The sequence below is a fragment of the Cygnus olor genome, chromosome 8 (assembly GCF_009769625.2).
Source record: "Cygnus olor isolate bCygOlo1 chromosome 8, bCygOlo1.pri.v2, whole genome shotgun sequence".
Taxonomy (NCBI): domain Eukaryota; kingdom Metazoa; phylum Chordata; class Aves; order Anseriformes; family Anatidae; genus Cygnus; species Cygnus olor.
This window is the reverse complement of record NC_049176.1, coordinates 5,703,169-5,728,290: the sequence shown is the minus strand read 5'-3', so window position 1 is coordinate 5,728,290 and position 25,122 is coordinate 5,703,169. Positions and strand designations below refer to the sequence as shown.

The 25,122-nt window shown below is 37.3% G+C and overlaps 1 protein-coding gene and 1 long non-coding RNA gene across 3 annotated transcripts; both read right to left on the bottom strand.

Annotated features, from left to right (window-relative positions):
• Positions 1-1,910: 1,910 nt before the first annotated feature.
• Positions 1,911-25,122, bottom strand: FAM102B (family with sequence similarity 102 member B). 2 transcript variants are annotated; one of them, XM_040566160.1, is made up of 11 exons: positions 24,812-25,122; positions 13,201-13,321; positions 12,506-12,535; positions 11,909-12,025; positions 10,661-10,707; positions 7,124-7,227; positions 6,068-6,163; positions 5,311-5,500; positions 5,093-5,220; positions 4,693-4,762; positions 1,911-4,367 (listed from the first exon to the last, which is right to left on the bottom strand). In XM_040566160.1, the coding sequence occupies exons 1-11, from the start codon at positions 25,051-25,053 to the stop codon at positions 4,325-4,327; spliced, it is 1,188 nt and encodes a 395-aa protein (XP_040422094.1). In that variant the 5' UTR covers positions 25,054-25,122; the 3' UTR covers positions 1,911-4,324. The 2 variants fall into 2 exon arrangements, with proteins under 2 accessions (XP_040422094.1, XP_040422095.1); XM_040566161.1 differs by having other exon boundaries at positions 5,311-5,497.
• On the bottom strand, positions 15,515-24,698 carry LOC121074274. The gene is made up of 3 exons (XR_005822242.1): positions 24,256-24,698; positions 21,809-21,866; positions 15,515-19,710 (listed from the first exon to the last, which is right to left on the bottom strand). It is a non-coding gene; the product is annotated as an uncharacterized LOC121074274 (long non-coding RNA).

Genomic DNA, 25,122 nt, shown 5'->3' with positions numbered 1-25,122 from the left:
TTGTTCAAGACTAAAATCCAAACCAGGTAGATCTGATCTTGACATTTTGATAAAACATTCTGATGTAGGAAATATTTATCTATTACTATCACAGGAATTGAAGAAAAAGATTAACAAGTATAATAACTACTTGCTCCATTTATACTTACTTTGCATCAAATAGCTTTATGTTAAAATTTTGACTTTGGGCTTTACACAGAAGTGAAACTGCTCTGGGAATTGCGTTTAGTTCCCTGGAAAGCCCAGTTGCTGTATAGGCTGAAACTGGGTCCGAGAAGAATTTGGTCTGCTTTGACTTTTTTGCATTTATTCCTTTATAAAACTTTCTTAATGAGGGTTGGTAGGTTGGTAAGCAAATTTCTATATACTGCACTGTTGAAGGCTGTGGGGATGGAATTGTTACTGATTTGGCAGAAGAAAATCTCAGTGAAAGCCATTTGAGTTACTTTAGCAATTTTGTGTTTAATTAGGTGTCAAAGTGAATTAAGAACATCAGGCGGCCACGGCATTGTATGAAATAGCCAAATTTCGTGTTGCGAAATCTTAAAAGTAGAATGAGCTCAGACCCAGAAGACGTGTCCAATGCATTGTGGCATCAAAAACAAAGCAGGGAAGGGGAGAAAGCGAAAAAAAAAAAAAAAAGCCAAGATGGTAAAAATTAGAATGGAGTATCCTGAGTATAAAGAAAAGAACTATTTAGCAAGTTAATAAGGATTGATTTTGGCCAGAAGGGCTCAACAGAATGGTTGCCTAAGCCTGAGAGCCTGGAGGCATCTAAGTGTCTATTTCCCCAAACCTTTCTCAAACAGTTTTCACAGCTAATAAACTTCTGATCTGTGTCAGTCCCAGCACAGGTGGGCTTCCAAGATATTAGGCTCTATTTCACACTCATTACCATTATATTGATAAATGAGGTTTGGATCATTCAGTTAGGTTATGTGTAACTTGGGTAGTTTTTAGGATGTTCCTGTTTTTCCCTTTAAATTGAGTTGAAGGAACACAGGCTTGTGAAATGACAGAAGAGTTCTTATGCAAAAGTCCTTTGCGTTTTCTTCCTGATATACAAATCGACCACATTTTACGCAGTAATGTATGCAAGCAATTTGCTGGGAACATTCCAAAATCTAATGCAGTGGCACTAGTGCATATTTAAGTGAAGATACTGGGGAAACATTAGTAGATCATAAGAGAAGGCAATTAAAAAACAAACCCCCAAAATGAGGGCCATGTTTACAGCTGTATGATCAATTTTAGTTGGTGGAAGAGCAGTGTGTACAACTCTGAACTTAGACAAAGCTTTATTTGATACCATGCTTATGGATTCCTTCACTTAAAAAAAAAAAAAAGTGGGAGGAATGTAACTTAATGATTATTAGCTTCTAATAGGTAAGCAGCACAGTGAAAACAACCTGCCCCACAGAAATGTTAAGAAATGTATTAAGAATATCTGTCTCTCCCCTTCTTGTTGGCAGATCCTGCTGTGTGGTGATACAGGGAATTACATTGTCTAAGCTGTTTCAGAAACTTGTACTGACGAAACAGGTAGGAGAGGGAGCAGGCAAGAATGAGCATGGCTCTCTGGCTGGGGAGAAGGCAGAACTACTTATATTAGAAAGAATTTTAGAAAGTCATTTTTCTTCCATGTTAATCTTTCCCTCTGTGTTGTTAGATCATGTCAGAAGGTCCATAAAATGCACCCAAGTGTTCAGTGATAGCATTCATAGTGTTGAGGGATAGCATGGGTAGTTCTGGTGCTTTGTATCTCTTTTTGTTTAAAAGGAAATTTGTTTCCCATACTACAATAATGATTGGGTCTTGATATACTACATATGTGTATGAAACAGTGGTGCACAGCGTTATTTTCATTATTTTCCTTGCAGTTTAAAAAACAATTGTGTGTAAATGGCACATTTTCCTTGCAACATGAGTTTATTGCATCTGAGACATTTACATTAAATACAGTTTAGAAACATATCCCAAACAGTTCACAAAAGTGTTCTTACAACACAGTTTACAAAAAAAAAGAAAATACATCCAAGTATGAAGGTTACATTCCACTTAAAATATGCACAATTACAGAATCACTACATAAAGAGTTTTAGCTTGAAGTGTGAACAATAAAATGGTACAACACAGCTTTATTTAAAGCTTGATTTCCATGTAAACTTCGTTCTTACTTAAAAGATCTTCTCAGGCAAGAAGTAGCAGTTTCTAGTAAACAAAATACCTAATCTATGGCAGTTACTTGTGTATTTTAACACAGAATACAAATCTAGGCTATGGAAATTTCCTTAAGAACTACGTAAGTAGCTGTACAACACTTCTTTACATTTCTTCTTACTATGCCTATTTTTCCTAGTAAACTTAAGTAAACTACCATCTAACTACTCCTGGTTTTAACAGATTTGTCAAAAAGTGTAGCAGTGTCTAGGAGTACTGAAAGCAACATAATTCAAATTTCATGCATCTTTTGGCTTGCAGTAGGATATTTTTTGTACAAAACAGGTATATAAAAGGAAACTCATGCTCTGACAGATACTATACTAATAGTTATTTGTTTTCTGTTTAAAATTCCTGTGAAGAAATGGATAGATAATACCACATTTCTATTAACAGCAGCTAAAATAGAGTCTTTGCATTAATTCTTTTTACCCATTAAAATGCTTAGAGATTATGGTTTCCAGTAGGAAATAAGTGTTGAAGTACCGTAACTGAGAAACAATTCATTCATACTTAGTAACACTACTCAAGCTTCAAACTCTGAAATTTCCTTAAGAAATTTCTTTAAGAAATAATTTCCTTAACAAATAAGAGTTTAATAACTACTCTGGATTTATGGAAAACAAATAAGGCTTACTTATAGTTCAATAAAAGAATGTCAAACATCAATTTTGGAAGAATTTAAAGCTTTCTAAGATGGCCATGCAATTTTTATTTGTATTTAATCTAAACCTTACTGATTAACTATACAATTAATTGTAACAAAATACAGGTCACATGCATTTTGCAGTTAAAAATACAGCAGATCCAAGCCTGAATTCGAAATGTGTCACCTAGCACATTACTTGAAAAATGGATTCTTTCATAATTCTCAATGAAAATTTTAAGAGATATTTCATCTTTTCTGTCTGGCAGGCAGATGGCTATTTGTGCAAATTTAAATACAGTACATTGACCTTAATGTAACAGTGGACAGATAGCGAAGGAGTAAGTGTTCAACATCAAAAGACAGATTTGTTGCACAGTAATTCCTTTTCAGAGTGCAGAATATGTCTACAATAAAGTGCTTCTCTTAATAAGTTATACTGGTAGCAGTTTAGATGTTTACCTAGTTTTAAAGCTTAAGTTGTTTAGTAAATATTTTAATATCCCTGTACCTCCCCTATCCCTCAAGGCACCTTCAAAACCCAAGCAAAACAGTAACTGGGAAGGGTTAAGCTACAATAAAAAGTTCAAAGTGGTAGTAAACTATTGATAAGATTTGTAAACAGTACCATCCCTCTGACTTTCAAGGCTTGTGCATTACTGAAGCAAGTTTCTGTTGGAAGAAGCGTTTGAACTCCAGAGTTAGCAATCCTTAGGGACACAGCCAGCTTTCTTGATAATACACTACTGTGTCACATTTTGATGTGGTATCCTGCTTCTTTTGTTACTTGTACAAAACCATCATATTTGATGTACGTAAGCCTCTAGACTTCAAGTAACACAACCTATTACGGGCTGGTGTAGATCTATTGAGTCTTTTTTAATGCATGTAAACTTCACCTCCGCCAATGCAACCTTATGAGAAGGTTTTGGTTATGTTAAAAATATAGTTGGGTTGTTCTGTGGAAGCCATAACCTTCACATGGTACTAACTTTTGACTGGATAGAAGGAGTTAGCTTCTTGAAGACTTCAATGACAGGTACAGTCAAAATTGAGGCTAACTGGTTTCTTCAGGTCTGTTTAAGGCTTTCTGGAACTTCTTTAGAAAAGAAGTTGTGGAGCACATGACCACATGTGACCTCTGCGGTGAAATACTGAAATAGGACCCACTAAATCATGTTTCTAAAAAGTTGGGGAACAACTTGAAAAGTAATTCACTAACATCAGATACAGCTTACAAAAACAGTCCAAGTGCTTTCACAACGTATACAGAGCTTTATCTTCTATGGTATCAAGGCAATGTTTAGTTATATGAGCAGGAGGCATTCCATTACTTTTCCAAAAAAAGTTCACACTGAGTTCATCTTGGCTTTCACAGCTCTTGCAAGAGAGTGAACTTGAAGAAAAGTGTCAATGCCAGAGTTCCACGTTCTCCGCTTCTGTTCAAGTCATTCTAGTCTAGCGTTTTATCACCACCTGCTCATATGCTCCAGATCCACCTCTGAAAATGTTTGTAAGAAATTAGATGAGTTGCAATTAAAATAGAAGTTAAAGAAGTTAAGTTTGAAACATTACTCATAACTGAGAACTTTGGAACTAAGACTTCAGGACCTCCAAAAGTTAGTGTTTTCAGCTGGCACTTCAGTTTGATTTTAGAACAAACCTTTGTGTTCTGCTTCACAGCCTGACAATCTAGTTCTTTTGGTGCATTTGAATGATAAAGAATAGAAAGATGAAAAGATCACAAATGTATACACAGAATAATTGCTATGTAAGATACATTTCTGTTTAGTGTTACTCATTGATTAGTCATTCAGGCTGCATACCTGTTAGGTAGATGATGGCTTCCAAAAGAAGTGCTTCCACCAGGGCCCACAAATAATCTTAAGCCTTCCTCTAGAAAGCAAGGCAATTAATTTGTTAGCTTCATTTCTAAAACTGACATTTTAAATCTACCAATTTTGTAACTGATACTTTGCAGGTTATAGGTTGGAGGACCTAACTTCTCTGTAGTTTTGTCCCTGCTGTTATCTTTTCAAAAAAAGCAATTCACTGGGAAAGTTAATGGAGTCATGCAACAAGGGTCTTTTCAACTTCTGGGAAAGAGGATCAAGCATATGTACAGTCCTTATAATTACAAGCAACAGGAACTATGAAGAGAGTCAGTTTTCTTAAGGCCTTTAATGTGCATCAACTTTCCCTAAGCTTCCTTATTTCTCTCCATACCTTCTGCACTTGAGTCTAAACTGAAGTCTTGACTCTGGAGTATTTTTTCGACTACATCATCAGCATCAACTCTGGTAGCATCAACCCTCTTCAGCTGCGACTCCACGGAGTCTTGTTTTACAGGATGTCTGCAAAAATAAATATATTTAGAGGTCTTAGAAGTGATATAGTAAATTCTGCTTTCCTTCTGCTAGGTGAGGCTTTCAAGTTGAGCATACCTGCAAAGTTTTTCTGATGATGCATCTTTAATAGATGTATCAGTGTTGGTTTCAGTTACTTTTGGATCCATCTCTTCACAGGGCCCTGGAATACTTCCAATTCCTGTTGAGGTACTACCCTCTGAGGTGTTTCTCCTGTGGCACAGTTCAGACATACTGGATGACCTAGAGTGAGATGTGCTATAGCCTGCTGGGAGAACACACGAGAGCTAGATTAGGTATGTTGTTGACAGCCACGGTCATCAATTGTCTTTTACAAAGCAGAATTTGTGTTTTGTCTTCTTGAAAAGGAACTTCAAAAGCCTTGTGAGTATATATGCATACACCGAGTAGACAATCCATTTTGGTTTCTGTATTCTAGCACGTGCTCTTTTCTTTTTATTCTAAATAACTGTTTCCTAACAATTAAAATAACTTGGTGTCATTACTTCCTCTTAAACTTTCAGAGCTGAGTCTCCATTCATAAGCCATTTATTTTTATACATGTAAAAGTTAAAAATCTTTCTGATACATTAATTGGAGCAGCAAAGCTCAGGGAAAAAGTTGCCTCACATTTGAACAGATCATGTACAATCATGCTTTTAAGAGGAAAAAATGTCACTTTTCCTCCCAACCCCTCCCACACCTGAAACTCCTAGGAAAAGGCTTCAAGTTCACACCGTTTTTTTTAAACATAGAGGTATACTTATTGTCTACAGTCTAAAAGTATGGAAGCTAATAAAATGCAACAATTCATAAAGAAATGGTTAACAGCTACCTGACAGTTTTGACTGCTGACTTGCATAGCTTGATGTTCTGGAATGTCCGCATGCACCAAGTTCGTCTGGGACTGAGGCACTCTTTGATGAAACATCTGCAAAACATGCAAGTCAGATAACGGTCCTAAAACCAACCTTATTATCACTTTGCCCGTAATCTTGATTGGACTCCAATGTCAGATTTCCCAGAGGGATTTAGTGATTTCACACTGTTTTTCTATGAACCTTGTCAAAGATGCAACTGCTCAAAAATCCTGTGCATGTTAAGGAATATTCATTCACTTAAAAGAAAAATCTATTAGAAATGTAGTAATATGGTTCTGCCCTAATAAAATTGAGAGTAGTGTTGAGTTAAACTGTTTTCTAAGAAGTATAGTTCTAGATTTGTCTGTACTGTGGACATGAAAGAGATTGCTGTGCTTTTCATAATAGAATAGCGTGTCAAGTGTTTTCTAATAGAAAGTACATAAAACAACTGTGGTTAAGTCGAATTAAGCTGTGTTTAGGGTGGAAATTAATAATCTGTATACGGGCCTGAAACTTGCTTAGAAAAAATCAACTCCTAGTACACTATTTTCATAGTAACTATTTTTTCATATTGTTTACATACATACATTATTTCAGATAAACGACTTCAATTTTAAAAAATGTATAGAGCTTTCACTATTCAAAATTTGGGGATAGGTGTATCCCTAAAGACCTGATTCATAAATTGAAAATCAAGGGCCAAATTAAATGTACTGTTGAAACACAAATCCAAAGCAAATCAAGAAATGTGTCACACAGAAAATGAGTGATTTTAAATATTAAAAAGAAGACAGGCCACCAAGCCTATTTTCTTTCTGTCTTTCTGTTAAATAAACTGTTACAAAAGTAAAGAAGAGGGATTCTACTGCTGTTATTTAAGAGAGAGTATCTCAGCAAATAAACCAAAGAAGGTCCCTTTGTGAGACAACTGACAACATCCCTTTAAGATTAGAAGTATTTCATGTATCTCCTTGAAGCTATGAAGCCAATTAAAAAAGAATTAAGAAGTTAAGAACATTATTTCATACCTGCTATACCCAGATGTACTATTAAGTTTTCTCTGCCTTTCCTGTCTTCATGCAAAGATTCTGATTCTCCAGCAATTGCTATAGACATTGCTGTGGAAGGAGGCCTGTAAGAAAAAGGTGGTTAGAATTTGCTCTATTTTTGCTGATTCCTCCAAATTGATCAGCTTTTTTTTTTTTTTCAAGTAAATAGACATAATTTATACTGTGCTTCAAGTTAGTCATCTCATAACCTTTTTCTGAGAACATGCTGTCTAGCCCCCTTTAAAAAAAAAATGCTTCAGCTATTGAGCTTCAGGACATTTTACAGAATCCCTCTGCTCAGTCCTTCAGGCTTCTGGGGATCTGTGGAAGAGTTTTTCTTTTATTGATAAGCCTTTTGATAATTAGTGGAGTGATATGTGTTAATTTTGAATTTTTTTTGTCTTTTTTTTCGAGTGTGAATTGCAGGATCATTTATGTGTAAAGAATGTGTGTACTTCAATACTTCATGGAATACATGACAAGATGGTAAATTAAAAAAAAAAAAAAAAAGGCAACCAAATATACAACTACAGTTCTCCTACTTGGCTTGTGCACTGTGATGTACTCCTGGCTTTGTTTCATCCCTGTTGCAGTATACAAGCAGACTCTGGGCTGACAGCCCAACCCTCCTAGCAGAGGGGCCTCTGTTACTATCTCCATGTGTTCCCCTCTAACTTTCAACTCCAGTGAATTTAAAAAAAAAAAAAAAAATCAAAAAAATCACATACCACATAATTTAAATTTGGATCACTACTAAAAAGCTTTTCATACAGCTTAAGTGCTTGTTTCAATTTATACCAACACCCAAAGAGATATTTTATTAAAAAGAAGCCGCCTTTCAAGTTTGTGTTTTGCTAGTGCAAAAGACTTAGAAAATGAAAAAGGGAAAGTAACCTGCACTTGCAAACAGTCAAATACAACTAAAATGCATTTCAAGACATTGCCTATGTTTTTTTAATGCTTTGTTATTTTGACCTTGAGATCCAGACTCTTGCTCTGCATACAAATGGATATTTGTTGACATTTTTACATTGGATATTCCATAAATTAGCTGCTGTCTTTATATACAGTAGTATGTCTCCTCTTATGTTAAGTTTGAAAGCAAGAGAGAAAGACAGAAAAAGCACTTCTGGAAATAAAATGCTTGTATGACTTAAAAGCCTAATATACTTTTGAAAGCAAGAATTGAATGCTTTAAGGGATGTCACCCCAGATCAAATGTCAAGCTTTCTTGACGGCTTCATAAAATATGTAGCTGCTTCTAGATTGTGCAACTGTTTTAAGGCTTATTTTTCCTTCTGCGAAGAACATCTGTGTTGGATAAATTATTTGTTCTGTTTGTGTTGAAAGTTTGTGTTCTGGGAAATGGTTATATCATCAGTTTGGAAGAAAATGCCAAGACTGAATAATTTCAATCAGAGAGTTTTTCCTAGGGATGCAGAAAACTATTTAGTTACTAAGTTCAACTATGTGAGTACCTGCACAGAAATACATTGTTTCATGACTATACAAGACCGATTATTAGTTAATTGGCTTTGAGAAACTGTTTATGTGTACGAGTGAGATATTTGTTAATAGGTCTCACTCGAAGTAAATGAGGAGATACTCAATAACCAGCAATACAGAAAACCTTTGCCTGATCAAACAGATTCAGATAGTACCATCTGACTAGTTGTTCAGTGAGCACAGGACAAGATTTCACACTGCTCTACTCTTCTTTTTAAAAGGTTAGAAGAAGAGGAGAAAGACACCTTAGTGGTGCAAGCGGGTATCAAAGAGTTCCTACAGTGAATCATCTGAGCTTTACTGGTGCAGGCCGCATTCTCAGATCCCTTCAGAAACAGTGGTAAGGATACAGCCACAGCAGTAATGCAAAGTCTGTAGTTGGTATAGAAAAGTTTTCAATTGTCCTAATTACACCAGAGTATATCTCAAAACTGCTGAGACGTTACTTCATACTTAGTGCCTCAGAGTAAGTTAGGAGTTCAGTGCTGCTTTTCTTGGAGCTGCAGCTTCATTTTTTATTTTTTTTAAAACTTAAGATTTCAGTATATATTTATTGCTACGTAATATACCTGTATGAGACTGGTATCCCACTCTGTTTTATTATTCAGAGGGACACTGATTGCCTATATTCATCTGATAAAAGATGAGTTCAAATTCAGTTTATAAGAGTATTTTGAACAAAAACTAAGTCCTGCTGAAGTAAAAGTGTGTCTGTACAGAGTTAGTAAGCACTAACCATATCTTTAGAAGATATTTTTGATCCAGTATAAGGTTTGGAAGTATAGATTAAAGTTGAGAACCTACTGAAAAAGATGAAACTGACATAAGGGTGAAGCTAGCAATTTTTTCCAGATTGCTTTTCATTTCCTTAAGCTGATCTTTTCATGCTATATATAATACTTCAAACTGTCTTAGATTGTTTTTGAAAGTGCTAGTAAGAGAAAAGCATGTTGTCTCAGAACATAACTTCATAACTGAAACATCCTGTTTCTGTCAGCAGCAAACAGGTATAATTCCCCTCCTTATTATTCTTACAATGTCTCATCTGTAGCTTAGGGATTTTCTGAGCCTTGTGTGATATTTTATATTTAATAGCTCACAATAATTTTTCATTCAGGAATTTCTCTTAATTCTTTCTTGAACTTAGAGTTTTAGTATTCATGAAATGTAGTAGCGAGGAGTTCCACAACTTAATTGATTCCATTTTGATTCCATCTCCTAGTTTCAGTATAACAACATAGCAGTCAGTGAAATGAACTGAAGAAAAATTCGAGTTAAAGTAGGACTTAAAAGATCAAATTTATTTTGAAGGAATTATTTCACTAACCCGTCCCCCAAACATCTGTGACAAGTAAAATACAACTGAGTTGTTTTAAACCTGTTATAGATACAATTGCCATCTACTGTTATATGAAATTAGAAAAGACTGGCATTAAACTGAAAAGCACATCAAGACAGCTTACCAGTTTTAAGGGATGGAAGATTATCAACATTCTAAGTTAGGGAAAAGCAATGGCATTAAGCATCTTAGCAAGTATTGAGGAATTTTTGACACTGCATTCATGAAAGCATTCTATATATTTTTCCAAGTCTGTCCTTAGAATGAATGGCTTTCAGGTTCTTGTAAAATATCTCTTACAATACAGATGCCATGTAAGAGTCCTTCATTTCCTATTGGTCAGGGTAACTACGTCATGGCTATGTTCATGTAGGGTTGCTGTATGAGTGACTTCCCTTAAGTGTTTCTTTATTTTTATTATTATTATTATTGAAGATGTACAGGCTAGTACCTTTGCTTGAAAATATACTGAGTATTTAACTGCAAGAAGAACTGTGAGACTTCTGGTATTTTTACCATGTTAGCCATTATTCAGCTACTATCCTTTTTTGTAAAATACTGTTGTCAGATTGGAGATATTCATGTATGCAAAATAGAATCGTAATTCTGAACACGGACTGAGAAACTTACGCATGACCAAAATACTATCCAACAGCTTTTTATAAACTTACATTTTAAAACATGGGTCTCCAGACATTAGCTGCATGTTGATCAAAACCTACACAACAAGAAAACAAAACACAGAAAAAAATTGAATTAGTCTGTGATACACGGTCATGTCACTAAGTTAGATTTGCCACAAATCTTACGTTTAAGTAAAGTAAAAAAAATCATATATGTAAATAAACACTTCTGCAAAAAAATACTTCTTGTCCTTAGTACACATGCAAACACTTGCAAAAAAAAAGAGCATGTAGACTAACATTAATGCACTGAAAGGATTCTCTAAAAGATACGCAGATCAAGAAGAATCTTAAAATTATTAATACCTAGATAGATTTCCTGTCTCTTTCATTTTTCCCTTGAAACCAAAAGATTCATGAGCAAACAGAATTTGGTTTGAAACGGTGGATGCTGATGTATGTTCTTTGCTTGATAATAGTGTTTAGCAAACTGCCAGCACACACAAACTGTACATGCAAACATCAGAGATAAAATAAACCCACAAAATGTAAATAATGCCAGACGACAATAATGCATTGAGAAGGCTTGTTGGCTGGGACAAAGCCATTAGTTTTAAGTTTTCTGGACAAAGTCAATGACTATCTTAAAGAAACCAGAAAGTATATGCTTAGACAGTATACTCAATGGCATGAGGAATTCATCCTAGTGTTTTTAGCAGGACAATTTTTAATTTTTTAATTTGCTTGCAACGTTCTGTAATTAATTTCAGTTTTATGAAATGCAGCTTACTTCATTTTTTAATCTCATTGGACTAATGAGGGAGAACAGCAGGATGGGTTTCTTTCAACAGTGCTTAACAATTGTTACACGTTCCAGGATTCATGGAGGTGATAAAGCTGGCTTACACATAAATAAACCAATTAAGAGAGTTACTTGTAGGAGAGCTGCACAGGAATTTGCCCACTCTTAAAGATATAATTGCTACATTTATATGAATGTATTTACTTTTTTATTATACTTCACTATTCTCTTTTTCAATTCCTGTCAGAGTAGGAATACTTTTTGAACACTTTTGTTTTACAGCTTTCCGGCTCTATATCCAAGAGTAGGACAAACTCTTATTGTTGAGTATATGGATTTTAATGATTCTCTAAAAGCAAAGCCAATGTTCCCACTTTTAACTAGTTTTCCCTCTAGAAAGAGGTTCAGCACATACATTTTATATCTCATTAAATGTTTAATCATACCTCTTGTTTTCTGTTTTATTAGTTTAAGTATGAGAAAAGAAAAATTACCTTGAGAATGGAGTTATCCTGTCTTGTATTTTTGGTATCATAACCTTCTAGTAAACAGCGACGAGTGGTATTTCCTGATCCAGCAAACTCTGCTAGATTTAGATCTGCAAAGCCCAGCTGTTAAGAGAAAATGACAAGTTAGTAGTAATCATATTACTAAATGCAGGCGCTTGTTACATGCACAGTATTGAGTGCCACTCAACACTAGCTTCTCTCAAATGTAAAATGATGCCCACTGAAGGGAGAGGCCCAAGGCAAAAAGCAGAAAAGAAATGCTGAGCATCAAATTCTGCATAGCTTTATCTTCAGTTATAAATTATAGTCGCAAGACAGGAAAAAAAAAAAAGAAAATTTATGTATTTTTAAAAGTAAACACATGCAAAAGGGTTTACTTTCATCAACCCTTTCTATATATTAAATTTAAAGAAAAAAACATTCCAGTGGTAGAATGTTATATAATAATATTAAACTTACTAAACACACTGATCAAGAGCTCAAACAACACTGTGTCACTATAATGTACCTAATGAAATTATGGCTATTACAGCAGTACTATTCTGCAATTACTTTAAAAGGGTATAAATACATTAAATTTACCTTTGCATATGCCTTTCCTCCTTTTAACTCCTAGGGGAAAGAAAACAAACAAACATACTAGTAATTATGCAAGCCATCCATTAAAGATAATTTTTTTTTTTTTAAGAAAAGCAAATCACAGAATCACAGAATTGTAGGGGTTGGAAGGGGCCTCGAAAGATCATTGGGTCCAACCCCCAAATAATAATCTTAATTTTAAAATAGCTCGGCACACATTTGCTAGGTTATACTGTGGTCATTTAGAACTTCGTATTAATCAGTGCAGGCCAGCAGGAGACTGTCATCTTGTAGGAGGGGACCAGGGGAGAGGTGAGTGCCTGATGCCAGACCAGCATTTGCCTCCTGTAAAGTCTAGCCCCATGGGCAGGAAGTGCTTCATACAAAATTGTGATACTTAGCACAGTTCAAGGCTTCTAAGTTTACTCGTGCATACCAGCAGTATCTATCAAGGGCTAACTTTATGAAGACCGATGAGTGATTCCTTACCTGTCCTGCTGGAATAACTTCTTTTCAATAAGAATGTAAAAACTCGTGAATTAGTCAAGATAAGGTAATAAATAGGATTACTATGTAAATGTTTTTAGAATACCTGACATGGTTGTAGCTAAAATAGATTTTATGAAATTTATCGGCTGACTAAAAATACAATCAAAACAAGTGATGGAAGAGCAGAGGGGAGAAAAAATGCTACTTACCTTCCGTACAGACACCCTGCAGATGCAAGTATCCAGAATTCCTGTTGTGGCACTGGCACTGATTTTACACATAAATAGGAACTTCTTCTTCCAGCGGACACAGTTTGCCTGTACTACCTCCCTGCAAATAGGGAAGGTATGCTTAATACCAGTTGCATATGTTCTCAGGACCATAAAATGCAATAAGATAGCTTGAAAACAATCACTTCTGTTTGTGAAGTGGCCACTTTAAGCAAAGTCTGTTCCAAAGCCTGAATAACCGTCCTTCACTCTTCTCTTTGTTTAGCAAGACTATTAACTGCTTCAAAACCTGAACACAGTATTAAACCTAGAGAAAAAAAAATGAACAGCCATGTGTTTTTGCAAATGACTGAGATCGTCATTTCTCCAGTTTGCCTCCGGAGAATGTGAAGTCCTTCTTCCTGAACATTAGCTCCCAGGCACTCTCTTACAAGCTGCTGAGCTTTGGAATGTACTCAGGGATACCATCTTTGATAAATCACGTTTCAATACAGGCAGAACTAGATAAATTTGAGGCCTGCACCAGTTCAGAGGAGAAGATGTACAATAATCAGATACAAAGTCAAGCACTCAAGGCATAGAATAATTTCAACTACATTCTGGGTATTTGTCTTTCGAGAGCAAAATAAGATGACTAATATCTGAATGGATTTGTTCATCACAAGAGAATTACAAGCCAGCAAAATGACTTAGCTAAGAAAAAGGCAAATGTTGGATGCTTTCAGCTATATTAATGTTATTATATAAGTCTCAAGTGGCACACATTTTTCTATTAGGGTAACTCCAGTTGAGAACAAATAGACTCCAAAATAAACACATGCAGGGAGAATAGCTAGAAAACTCCTGTATCTTATCAGGAAAAAAAAAAAAAAAAAAACCAACAAAGAATAAAAACATGGTAAGTGATTCAAACACGGTAGACACCAACTAACTTTTTAAGGTAAATGAGAAGTGGCTGGGGCCAAAATAAGTCATAATCAAACACATTTAAAACTGAAAATTACAAGGTCTCAAACCAGAGAGCAAATTTCTAGAACAGCTTTCAAATAACAGAAATAGAAGCAAAGAAGTCTTACTGTATGTAAAGAAAAGGTTGGCCCGTTTGTCATTAACACGATATAAGGACTATGATTCTGGGGAACCTGCCTCAATAATCAGAAAGCTCTTTTCTAGTCCCATGTTTCTAAACACAGACCTTGGGTGTGTGGAGAATCTCTGATAATTTCTTCTACCACTCTAGTCATTCAAGTACAGTCTTCACATATTAAAGCAAATCTGTCCTTCTTTTACTTCGTTTTTTTTCTAAAGCACATATTCCTGTGTTTTATATTAACTTCCTACAGCACTTTATTATTGAAGACCCAGTCTGACATCTTTAGCACAGAAGAATTCTTTGGTTCCCCATACGCTGGAGTCAGAGTTTATCGCCTATGGAGAAACAATGAATCACAAGGCTCCTATTTGCTGTGCTGGGGAGACTGCCAGCTGCAGCACTCACATCCACAATGACTTGCTAAGGTAGGAACAAACTACCCTGTCTAAAATGAGTCAGTTTAATTACAACAGACTAACGGATTCAAATGATGCAACACTGAGTCACGTTCAAGCGTGCGACGTAAGAGGAACAAGTTCTACATACCACGATCTACCTTTTATCCATTAAGTCTCCTCTTGTAAACTTGTCTGTGCTGTGGGAAAAGAAAAATCCAAACTGCCGGTATATGAGTTATTTAAATCCAGAATAGAAGCAGAATTCAAAAAAGGCAAATTACAAATAGCTACTGCATCCTCTACTGGAAACAGGCTCAAGCAAGAAGGATCCAAGTCAAATACAACCTTTAAGGGATGTGTGATAATTGTTAACATTTGTTACACTTAGAAGGGTTTAATTGCTATCGTAGCACTTCGGTGACAGTTGCTCATCTCTCAGGTAAAGCAAACAGCCAGCTAGATGTCCACTGTCAGGCAGAACACAGCTATGCAAGCGCGTGGGTATCCGGGATGTGCATATTTAGGTTTCATGCACTGTGCTCTCTAGACAACACAACTCCTGAGAATGATCTGGTTTTCTGCCAATCACAGTGGTCCAGGCTTACTCAAAGTAATTTACAAATGAAATCTCTAGAATTTATTTCTATTTTTCTTGAAGCTATTTTTTTCTGAGTAATATTTTGATCTTGTCCTAAAAATGAAAAAATTAAAGGCCTTTGTCTTTTAAAAATACCACCAGATCAGAAGCAGTTCTACTATAAGCAGGAAAAAAGGTGAAAAGCCTTTTTTCCTGAGCTGCCTAGCTACAATATTTTGCTTCAAATAGAGAAGAGATATTAAGTCACTAAATTCACTGTAGTACTCCAGTCCTTCTGTGAACAGTACTATCAGTACATTCAAGAATTTAAGAAACTCATATGAAACAATACTAATGTCCTCACGCGAGCACTAGAAGCAACAGGCCTCCAATGATACTAAAAGACAATAGATGTGGTCATGTCCTTAACCCTGATGGTAATTAGCCAAACTTTTGGGAATTTGTTAGGCTAAAAAGAATGAGTGGGAAGGTGAACTTGAATGCAGGTGAACTAAGTGATATCGTTTGTCAAGACTTCTTTTACAAAAAACTTGATATTTTGGCACACTGGTAGTATTCCTCCCCCACAGAAACAAATGCACAGACACAAAATCCCAGAATCAGATTTTGTTTTGTTTCATCGCAGAGTAAGAATCTTGGTTTAAGCACAACACTGTATTTAAAAACCTATACATTAAGAGGATAACTGAAAATGCTGTTCCTTAAAATAAGTGATTTTTGTAGCTGTCAGTTGTGCTGCACTTCAGAGAATTCCTGAAATTAAATCCTAGCAGAAATATCTAATTAATACTGTAACGCATGCAGTTGTACGAACTTGTATTGAGTTTGCAAGAACGCTTGCCAATCCTTTGACCTCACCTCCTCCTCCATTCTATCTCTAGTCTCAGATCAAGGCATGTCAGCTATGGCCGCAGGGAACCTGCATTTATACATTACTATGCATCAAATAATATCTGGAGAAAAAAATCAAATGTCTATTTTGTAAATAGAAGAAATGCAGACTTTTGCTGAGTCTCTCACTGTCACCCATAAAGGTCAGAAAGTGACTTCCCCTAGTATCTGCTCATCATACAAGTAAGGACATGGTCACTGTTGCCATTTTAAGGTCTTTGAAACATTTATCTACAATGTGCAGAAACAACAACAACAACAAAAAGTGAATTGTTCTTCTTTTAATTTCATTATACAATTAAAAAAATTGTCACATTTTAATAAAGGTATTTTTTGTGTGAATAAAAGCACCAGCAAGTTGTTCCCTTTATGCTGAAAGGAAATTAGTAAAATATTCAGAACATTATTATCTAAATTTCTGAGAATCTTAGTTCATGTGCAAGGCCTTTAGAAAATAAATAGTTTTATTGATTGGTTACTATGGAAATGAACTGACAAAACTTCTTGGCAACTGTGCCTATGTTATGGGGCACGCTGGAGAAAGCTTTCCGTTATGAGTCAGTTTCCTACGAGCCTCATAGTCACTTTACCACATGCAAAGCAAAAGTAGTTGTTTTATGAATCAAAATGCATCTTGGTTACTAAGATACATTCAAATATGTACTAGGCTGTAGTTTAAGAACAAACACTGTTAGAGTAAGACCTAGCCAAGAATAACGCAAAATAGACAGATATTTTAAGATAAATTGATTCTAAAGTATAGTTTAAGCTAACCATCAGTTTAACTAATTGTTTTTCTCTTCAGGGGGTCATTTCCACTTTGACTAGATTTCAAATGCCTGATTTCAGCTGTAGACAAGGCTTTTCCCGTATGTATTTTATGTGCTGTACACAATTCCCATTTAGAATAATGAACTAAAGTCTTCTATTTTCTCTTCTCATCCACAAAAGAGAAAAATCAACACAGCAAACAACATAAGAGAAGCAACAATTCCTAATCCAATCATCATCTCATCCTAATTTTTAACAAGTGATAGGCTTTTTTTTTTTTAGAAGCATTTATGATCACCAAATTGTTTGTTCATTCCCACATGGATAAAGGATCTGAATAACAGCTTGTTTCAGCAAATAGCCACAAATGCAAAAATAAACCACTTCTAAAGACCTTAAGTGTCATGTGAAAAATTCCTTTTTGCCAAATGGAAAAGCTTAAGCAGGAAAGGCTTAGAAATAAAGAAACTAAAACTCTTTAGGACATTTAGAAAAATATTGTGTTCCATTAATTAGAAACTTGTTTATTCAAGTTTTTATTTTAATTATTCTAGACAGCTAATTATAACATTTAGCCATATGCAGATGATCATGTTAAACGGATTCTTTTTCTAGCACAATTACTTTAGAATTATTGGTCATCGAGGAAGTAAGAAATTGGGGGCATTTGTTTTTAGTTTTAAGGTGCCATTCAGGCTTTATATTAGGCAAATTTTATATGAAACTTTCAAAAAATACTTTCAGAATCAATTAAGTAGGTAGTCTTCATTATATTAAGGAATGGAAGGGTTGTTTAGACATCTTACAGCTTTTGTACAAAACATGAGTTATCTAAAACCTCACTCTAAATACTTTGTAAAATGGCTTTTTCAGTCCACAAGGTAAATAGGAATATTATTTTTACTTATTATTACTATTTTTAAAGCTGGTGATTTTATGCAAATGTTTGCTTTAGACTTTCAAGAATTTTTGAGACTAGGCATTGACAGTCCAAAGTACAGTGAATAAAATGCCTTTGGAAGAGTTATCTCTGAATTAGTGCAACTTTTCCAATATTACCTAAGTTTTGCTTGCTTCTTTCAGGAGAAAATATATTATGCTGGATCAAGGCTGCTACAGCTCCACATCCCAGGTCCCACCAGTAGTGAGACAGAAGATGCATTCCCAGTATGTACATGAAAACACCACATACATACACAGCCAGGCACAAATCCCAGACACAGATAGCACCAACAGCCTTGTTCCGCTCCCCTCTCTGGCTGGACAGGACAAAGGCTCACTAGCAAGGTCTATATATATATGGACTTGATCAGCTTGATTCCTGATGGTGCTTATGTTACCATAAAAGTCAGTCAAAGAAAATCTCTACAACTCAATTTGGAGTTTTAGAAGGCAGGCATTCTTTAATTGCAGTGCTGGACACACAGGGGATCACTCCACCTAGTATGCGTGTCGAATTGTTCAAGCTACAGGGGTTACATAGAATCAAAACATATTCATTTGATTTCCAAGAAATAACTAACATATCCACACTATTTCCCGGCCCTTGTTAAAGTATGTAAATATCCCTGACCTATGCACATTTGTTTCTACTGGTGGTCTTTCAGGGCCTTGATAGTCAACTTAGGCATGCATACTAAGCTTAGTCATTTACAGGTCCAAGGACATAGGCATACTACGAGTTCCTCACATAATCTTTTCAGATACATCCTCCCAGACTGGGTTATCATTTACACATAGAAAGCTTCCCCTGTTTTAGTGTAGAAGGTCTTTTAAAATGTAAATAATATCATATTCATATATATATATCTATAAAATATATATAAACATACGTTTCTTCTGCAGAATGCTGAAGCACTTACAGAAGGTCATCCCATTTTTCTGAGGCAGGAATGAAGAAGGCATTAGCCTATAACCTTAACAGTTTTATCAGCCACGCTTCCAGTGCCCTCGGTGGTTCAGGTATGTTACAGTAAGACTGTTTGCTCTTTTGATCTTTGCTAGGCTATCTGCAGCATTAGGAAGGTATTGTTGGATACAGCTCTCATTTGTATAAGGGGACACACAGTGGCTTGGCATGCAAAAGAGGAATGCTGACATCCCGCTTGTATGATCTTCCCCCTAATTTACTTCTATTTCAAATTAGTGAAGTCTCACTGTTGAGGAAAAAATGGAGGTACCTATGCAGCTGTCTCCTGGAGCCATCAAATGTCTGTTTCTAATTAGTCCACTTTCAAGCAAAACATCATATGGTTAAGATCCTTCAAAAAAAAATTACAGTTCTCTCTTCTTGTTTGGTTTAGATCCATGCAGCTGCGGTGTCAAACAACGGCGTTTACTCATGATTTTTCATTTAATGTCTCTACTGTATACACAAAAATATAAACAAGATCACGCAACAGAGAAATCCTTTACTTTCAAATTAAACTAAAAGCCTTTCCATTAATTCGATGGAACGGAAGTAAAAGCAAATGCAAATAGACAAATAAGAAAATCACAGAGGTATTATAAAGGAAACAAAAAAGATCTATCACCAACCCCGCCAGGACCAATTTTATTCAAATACATTCTATGCATCTAATACCTAACAAGTGTTGACTACATGCTGCCCATGCACATTGCAAATCCAGTTTATTTCCTATATTCGGGAAGACAGGTTTACTTTAATATTCTGTTTCCTCCATGCCTGAGTCATACAAGATGCATTCTCTCCAACAAAAACATTTTTTTCCTAAGCACTGCAAAACCAAACAAAACCAGTCATTTACAAACAGAGCTTCAATGTTTCCTTAATGTTTCACAAATTTCAGCACTAAGCAAACCAGCAAACAGCAAGCTCTGCAGGAAGAGCTCCACTTGTTTACAGTGCACTACTCCCCATTTAATTTGCTGTTATTGCAAGCAAAACTAACCACTTTCTATTTCACATTTTTACTCGTAGTAACCAGGTTAAATCTTTAACTAGCAGTATTTCACGTTAGGTATTCCATATAAAATGTGTATAAACTGATCATGACATGGAAGCAGAGCTGCTCTCGGCTAATTTTTACTTACGAAAAACTGCTGGTTACAAGCAAATGCAGAGACCTAAGAGAACTGGTGAAGTGAAGGGCAAACTGTACTAGTGAGACTAGCCAGCAGTTCAAAGGAAGTGACTGTTCCCTCTGGTGAACATTTGCAAAGCTTTATCTGTAGCACTGAATCCAGTTTGGGGTCCTCGAGTGAAAGACATGATAAGCTGAGGCAAGTCCTGGGAGTATGAGATGAGGATCTGGAGTCAGAGCAACAGGGCTGAAGCAGGAGGAGAAATTGGGAGAACTGGATTTTTACAATCTCAAGAAAATATGTAAACGGATTTAATTGCTGTCTTCAGACATCTCTACTGAGTTAGAGAGAAGATGGAGCAAGACGTTTCTCAGTGGGGAGCAGAGAAAGGACAAGGGGCAGTAACAGTAGTGAACCCGAGGTGCAGGTTCTTTACAAAAACTTACCTCCATTCTTGCGGGTTTCATGAAGTCAACTGGACGAAGCTGAGATTCCTGATCTGAGCTTAGTCCTGTTGGACTACATGATCTCTAGCAGTCCCCTCCATCCTAAATTATTCCACTAAGTATCAGAAATAGTCCTTAAAATATGAAGGCAATCAAGCATTATAGTGCTTGCAAATAGCAAGTTTATGACAGCAACATAACACAGCAAAATGTGCTCTGTGTCCTGTGCTGGGGAAAAAATTCTCCTGCATCAACCAAGGGACACGTTATGCTTTTTTTTAATAAACAAGCACTTTTAGTAGATGTCTGTCATAAACCTATTTCCAGGAACCTTTTCCTGAGAAGTTAGCTGTTGCTGTATCTCTTACCAGTTTTTACAGTAAGTCGTCTCACAGGGATGATCCGTTTCCATCTGTATTAACCAATTAATTCCATGCAAAATGTAATCAATACAAACATTTCATTCTCTGCTACTATGGACCAGAGACATCCCTCCTCAAATCTGATTTTATTTTCTTTGTAATACTACTTTGAATTCCTGCCCTTCTATTTCAGGAACTTGATTTTTTCATTCCTCTTGTTTCCATATCGGTATTCTTCCACCTGTCCCTATGAACTCTGACATTAATGTTTCAGCCTTGTTTGCTTCTCCTTCAGCTCTGTCTGGAATATCCGTGCCAATCCTTGCACATCATGTGACCTTCCTCAAGCATGTTCTCTAAATCTTTCATCTAAACCCATTTTATTGCACCTTGTCAGCCTTTCATTAACAGACGCAAAGAAACTACACTTAAAAAAGCATCCTGTAATTTGTGTACAGAACTACTTCTTACCTTCTTCCCCATAAGGTCCCTTCTTACCTTACCTCCCCTGACAGAGAGTGACAGGGCCTGAAAGCTTCTCACTAACAGCCTGTTTGCAACCGAGACAAACTTTTAAATGGATTTTCAGGATATGAAAAGAGCAACTACAAAACTGCTAGCCCGGATTTTTTTTTCCTACCAGTTTCTTGCCTCACAGCTTTTGAAAACTTACTTTGTTCCATTTTCTCTATTGGCAAATCAGGTTGCAGCTGCAGAACTATTAGAAGTAGCATTGCCCACTACTAAGTATGAAGACTGCAAACAGAATTCATACATAGTGCAGGAAGGTGAGAGTGGGAGGGACAGTAGTTCCATGTGACAGGTAGATCATTCTAACAAGTACTTTTGTTTAAGAACAGAAAACTGTTTAAGCTGTCTTAGTATCAGGAGAAGTTCTCCCTTTCAAACGCAATAGCAGCAAGAAGGGAAATGATGATTAGAAAGCAATTTGAAGAGTCCAGTGAGGCAGAAGATGTGCTTACCAGAGTCAAAAAAGCAAATGTAGTTTTAGTCAGTTGAGAAGGAAGCAGGTAAGCATCACTAGATTATCACTAGATTATTATTATCACTATTATTATTATCACTAGATTATTATTAGCACCTATTATCTGGAAGATAAGAAATCAAATTCTACAGGACAAAATTACTTATTCTACTCAGTATCTGTTAGGAATAAGAACGTATTCACACAAGTAATGCAAGAGCTCTGTGACTGCCTCTTAGAACTCAAAAGCTTGTTGTATGTGAACTTCTCTGGAATTTGCCAGAGAATAAAATGTTTTGATGAAAAAAGCTAGTTTTCAGCCCCCTCCCCCCTCATCTCTATCAATTATTCTTGTCACACAGATACAGATCATAATCAACTTCTTAGTTTTGATTGTGTTGAATGTTGTATTGTAACAGAATGAAGAGAGAAACATCAGCAGTCTAAAATACCAGAAGGCAGAACTTGGAGCAAGAGGAATATGACCAAACTGAAGACTGCAAGTGTAAGAACACAAAAAGCCATTACTTGTATTACGTGCCAGGGGGTGGTAGTAGGGAAATCCAAGCAAAAAATGTAACTATCAGGCTTATAACTACTGTAGCCTAAATTTGTACAGTACAGTGTTGAAAGCACCCTCTTAAGAAATAAGATGGTTTACTTTCCAAAAGTCTTTGAGTTCCTCATATCCACGTCTTCTCTTTTGCTGGTGGTGAAATAATTCAGCCTATGAGCAGTTATCTACCTTAGGGGGCCTATCAATTATTTCTTCAGTCTATTTAGGTCAATTACAGACAGCCTATGATTCCAGTATATTTGTCTGCATTGTACTAGCCTTAAGGAATATGCGTACTATTCCTCCAAGTCTATACCTTAGAATACTATTCTTTTCTGTTCAAAATATTCACAGGTGTAACTTCTGCCCTGATGTTTGTATCAATACAAACTGGAGAACTTAATAACTTCTCCCTCAAAAGTTATAGTATACTAGACCTCAATCAGTAACAAAAATAAAGCTATTAAGGAGATATGGTCAGTTTTTTCATGTATTATACAATACTTTAAGATGAGTATGTATATTATGTTTTGAAACATAATCAACTTTTTCAAGCTTTTTATGACACTTCAAAGATCTCTACTTTCAGAAAATGACCACCAGTTCACACTAGAATAAACGCATGCATGCAGAAGATGACGGCAATTAAAAAAAAAAGTTTGTAACTGACAAGTTTTGAAATGCTGCCACCCTTGTTAACTTAATTTCATCCTTATTTATTCGGACCTTTGCTGAATCACCACTGTGAAAATCCATCTGTTAATTCTTAAGCCAAGAGCAAAGGCACTCCCTAAATTGGCATTGAAGGATCACTGCAGAGGAATGCTATACCTTTCTATAAACATACCTCGATGCTTTTCAGTCCAGCAAGAATAGACCAGTTACACTCACAGGGATTTTGATACACCAGCAAGTTTCTCTGCTGTTCTTATTTTGAAACCATACCCCAAGAAAAATAGAAGGATTGTAAAGCTTGAGTCCAAGATAATATTTCAGCACAGTTCTTCTGCTTCTGTCATGCTTCCACTGACACTTCTTAGAGACACATATCATACACATTGCTCACATCAGCTCATCTAAAATCAACTTCTTTGAAAGAGACTATGCAGCAAATACAACTCAGCCTGTGAAAGTGACTCCAAAGCAGTAAGGGCTGCATTAGAACAGTAATGGCACATCAGTGCCTAAACTCATGATTGTCATCATCTGTTACTCATGATGAAGTTGCTCAGAAGAATGACAAGGAAAAGAGACATGAAATGAGAACAGAACACCACTGAGGTGAAGACCCTCCAACCATACAGAGAAAAGATTAATGTTTGACTATACATGCAAGTATATTAGAATGGTTAAATAAGCAGTTTTTAGTTCTGTTTTGGTGCTCTTTGTTCTCTTTAATTTAATTTGCAAAATCAAAAGCAGATACTTTAGTGAGCTCTATAATAGCAGCATCTATTTTAATAAGAAAATAACTGAATAGTCATAGATTTGTTACTAATTTCTGTCTACTCCCGGAATTCCATGAGGCATTTTTCAGTAAATCCTTCCAGTAATAACATTAGAGTAACATAATAAGCCATACAGCACGAATAAATGTAATGGGAAGGCCATCCTCTCCCCACAGTGGAGACCTGGGCAATGGTCCTGCACATCACAGCACACCCTTCCCGCTGCCAGGAGTCTGCCTCTGCCTGACACCTGGAAAATGAAGCCACCCGCACTCGGCTTGGCCGTCAAGACCAGCAGGTCCGTACGCTCCAGTCACCGCAGATGACAGCTCTATTGCTGATGCATGAAGAAGAAAAAAGGACACCTGTGTCTGCTGCTGTGTTTGCACTGCAGCATTAAACACGAACAAAGTCAGTAAAGCATAAGATCTGAATATGTACAGGAAATAAGATACTGCTTTTCCATAAATCTCTTATGTTAATTCTCCACGTAAGGATCCACAAGCCGAAGCGCAGTGAGCCCAACAGGGCGTTGAGGCCACAGCTCGCAGGCACAGCCGTCAGCCACGACTCCAGTCCCGGCTGCAAGAAACCCCTTCCCCTCCTTGTACCCACACCACCCGCGAGCCTCACAGCTCAGGACACTCTGGCACGAGCGACCTCCCCGCTCCCGGACCCCATTCCGCTGGTATCAGTATTTACGAGCCTTAACGCCTGTGTCACGGCGTTCCGCCCTGGGGCGGCGGGCAGCCGGCGGGTGGTGGCTTCTATCCTGCGGCCGTTGCCGCCCGCACCCGCCTCGGCCCCGGCGCCGCCACAAGCCCCGGGGCAGCGGCCCCGGCCCCGGCCCCGGCCGCCTCACAGCGCCCCTCACGCCCGCCCCCGGCCCTCCGGGCGCCGCCTCGGCCGCCAGCGGGGCCCCGCCGGGGGAGCCGAGGAGCCGGGGAAGGGGGCGGCGGAGGCGGGACGCGGCTCCCCCAGGAGCGGGGCCACCTACCGGGAGGACTCCCCGCTGAAGCTGCCGCCGTCCAGCAGCCGCACCTTGCAGAAGAGGATGCCGTTGACGAAGGGCACGGAGGAGAGCTCGTCCAGCTCCAGCTCCACGCGGAATTTGAACTTCTTCTTCTTCATCAGCATCGCGAAGGACGCGGGCCTGGGGCCTCCCGGCGGCCGCCCCCACGGGCGCTCAGCGCCCCGCGGCAGCTCCGCGCCGCGCCGCCCGCCGCGCTCCGCGCCCATGCCCCGAGCGAGGGCGGCACCGCCGCGACGGGACGGGGCTCGGCTCCGCTCACGCCTCAGCCGCTGGCG

Excerpts from the sequence above, each read along its gene's own strand:
- FAM102B (XM_040566160.1), bottom strand. The coding sequence starts at position 25,053 with ATGGGCGCGGAGCGCGGCGGGCGGCGCGGCGCGGAGCTGCCGCGGGGC. Across the intron at positions 13,322-24,811 it reads TTCAGCGGGGAGTCCTCCCG|GGAGGTAGTACAGGCAAACT; the intron begins GTAGGTGGCCCC and ends CCCTATTTGCAG. Across the intron at positions 6,164-7,123 it reads AGTACATCTGGGTATAGCAG|ATGTTTCATCAAAGAGTGCC; the intron begins GTATGAAATAAT and ends CATGTTTTGCAG.